The sequence below is a fragment of the Pteropus vampyrus genome, unplaced genomic scaffold, assembly GCF_000151845.1.
Source record: "Pteropus vampyrus isolate Shadow unplaced genomic scaffold, Pvam_2.0 Scaffold6, whole genome shotgun sequence".
NCBI classification, from domain to species: Eukaryota; Metazoa; Chordata; class Mammalia; order Chiroptera; family Pteropodidae; genus Pteropus; species Pteropus vampyrus.
In genome coordinates this window covers 3,268,706-3,270,359 of record NW_011888787.1, presented here as the reverse complement: position 1 = coordinate 3,270,359, position 1,654 = coordinate 3,268,706, and the positions used below count along the sequence as shown (strand labels likewise).

The following is a 1,654-nucleotide window of genomic DNA, read 5'->3' as shown; positions in this document are numbered from 1 at the left end:
TTCTCGAAACATTTTAAATCAATTTTTATAATAACTGGATATTGCTCTTATAAAGAGAAAAAAGAATATTTCCATTTTGAAGTGACAAGTAAACGCCTCGACTCAACCCCCAGACTATGCACTGCCCTGTTGTGTTGTACGATGACGTTTCTCTGTCCTCCTCATTCTTAGAAACCCGGGATGGAGAGAAAACGTAATGTCTGCGTGCCTGTATGTCGAAACAGAAATGAGATCTGGTGGGAGATTTCATGGATGAGATATTGCTGCCTGGGAGTCAGGGACGGGGAGTCGTTGAAAACGGAGCTCTGCATCTACATAACGAAGGCAGAGAAACTGAGTGAGGAAGGTGGCAAGTCTGGGGAAAGACAGGAAAGAATGAGAAAATGAGCAGAAGGGGAAGACTTGGAGGTGGCCACACAGCTAGACGCAGGGGAGTTGGACTTGGACCTGTGACGCCAAGGCCAGGCCCTATTCCTTTAAGATTCAACCTTCAAATATGATCGTGTCAGGAAAGGACAGGCAAGGAATTTATGATTCCAAATGTAGCAACTACCACCAATAAGGTCAGCACCTGACACTTGGCCCAGGGCTTTGTCACTTGTTGTCGCTGTTGCCGCAGGTGGGGTGTGTCTTTCTTAACCTGCCCTCAGAGATGAAGTCCAGTGAGGCACAGTGAGTGGCCAAGTAGCGTTGGGCAAGAACCCACCCACTTAACCTCTCAGAGCCTTGGGCATTTTCTCTGTAAATGGGAAGAAAAACATCAGCCTCTCTGTTAGGATTAAATGAGATCATGTATGTGAAAACATTTTAAGGTATAAAACAGCACTTAAACCTTTGATGTATTTTTACTGACATGATGTATCTGTGAACTTTATCAGAAATAAATTCGTTCTGACTGTGCTGTATAAACACAATAAAATGAAAATGATTTTCAAAAACAGCTGGGGTTCCTAAAATTGTTCTCTGGTCCCAAACTGACTCTATTTTCCCCCCTATAAATAGGTATGTCTATTAATCATGTCATGATCACAAAGTAACCCCATATGAATTCGATATTTCTTTTCTTTTCAGAGAAGGTCTCTACACCTGTGATTTCCTGGAATTGTATCAACAAAACCCTGACCTGTGAGGTAACGAGAGGAACCGACCTTAAATTAAGACTGTATTACAATGGACGCAGTGTTGGAGAAGGTCAAAAGGTCATCACACACAAGTGGAATGCCAACTCGAACGGATCATTCACGTGCACAGCAAATAACGACGTCGGTGAAGAAACCAAAACGGCGGTCATCGAGTGTCCAGGTGCGTGGCAGGCCCTAGTCAGACATCCCCAGTTCACCTCACAAACACGGCGTGCCAGGCCCACGGCAGAGGCTGGCGCCACGGCCTGGGTGCCTGGGCTGGGAGGCAGCCTCGACTCCAAATGAGAACTGAAAACATGCCTCCCCCACCCCCCAAAACCTTCCAGGGAGCCCAGGGGAGCGAGGAGGTGGTGTTCTGACATTATCTATCTCAGTCGTCCTCTCACAGAGCACGACACAACCTCAGGCCGTTAAAAAGAGAAAGAACTGCCAGACTGAAGATGTAGAAGAGGCTACGGAGACTATCTCGTGCAACGCCCCCTTCCCAGAAAGACAAACCCACCTGCCCAAGG

The 1,654-nt window shown here is 46.6% G+C and overlaps 1 protein-coding gene across 2 annotated transcripts in view; it reads left to right on the top strand.

Annotated features, from left to right (window-relative positions):
• CD2 (CD2 molecule) overlaps positions 1-1,654 on the top strand; it is a 17,412-nt gene that overhangs the window by 3,599 nt on the left and 12,159 nt on the right. For both annotated transcript variants that reach the window (XM_011366548.1, XM_011366547.1), the window contains exon 3: positions 1,072-1,302. In XM_011366548.1, the coding sequence (XP_011364850.1) occupies positions 1,072-1,302 (231 nt within the window). The remainder of the gene's footprint in view (positions 1-1,071; positions 1,303-1,654) is intronic.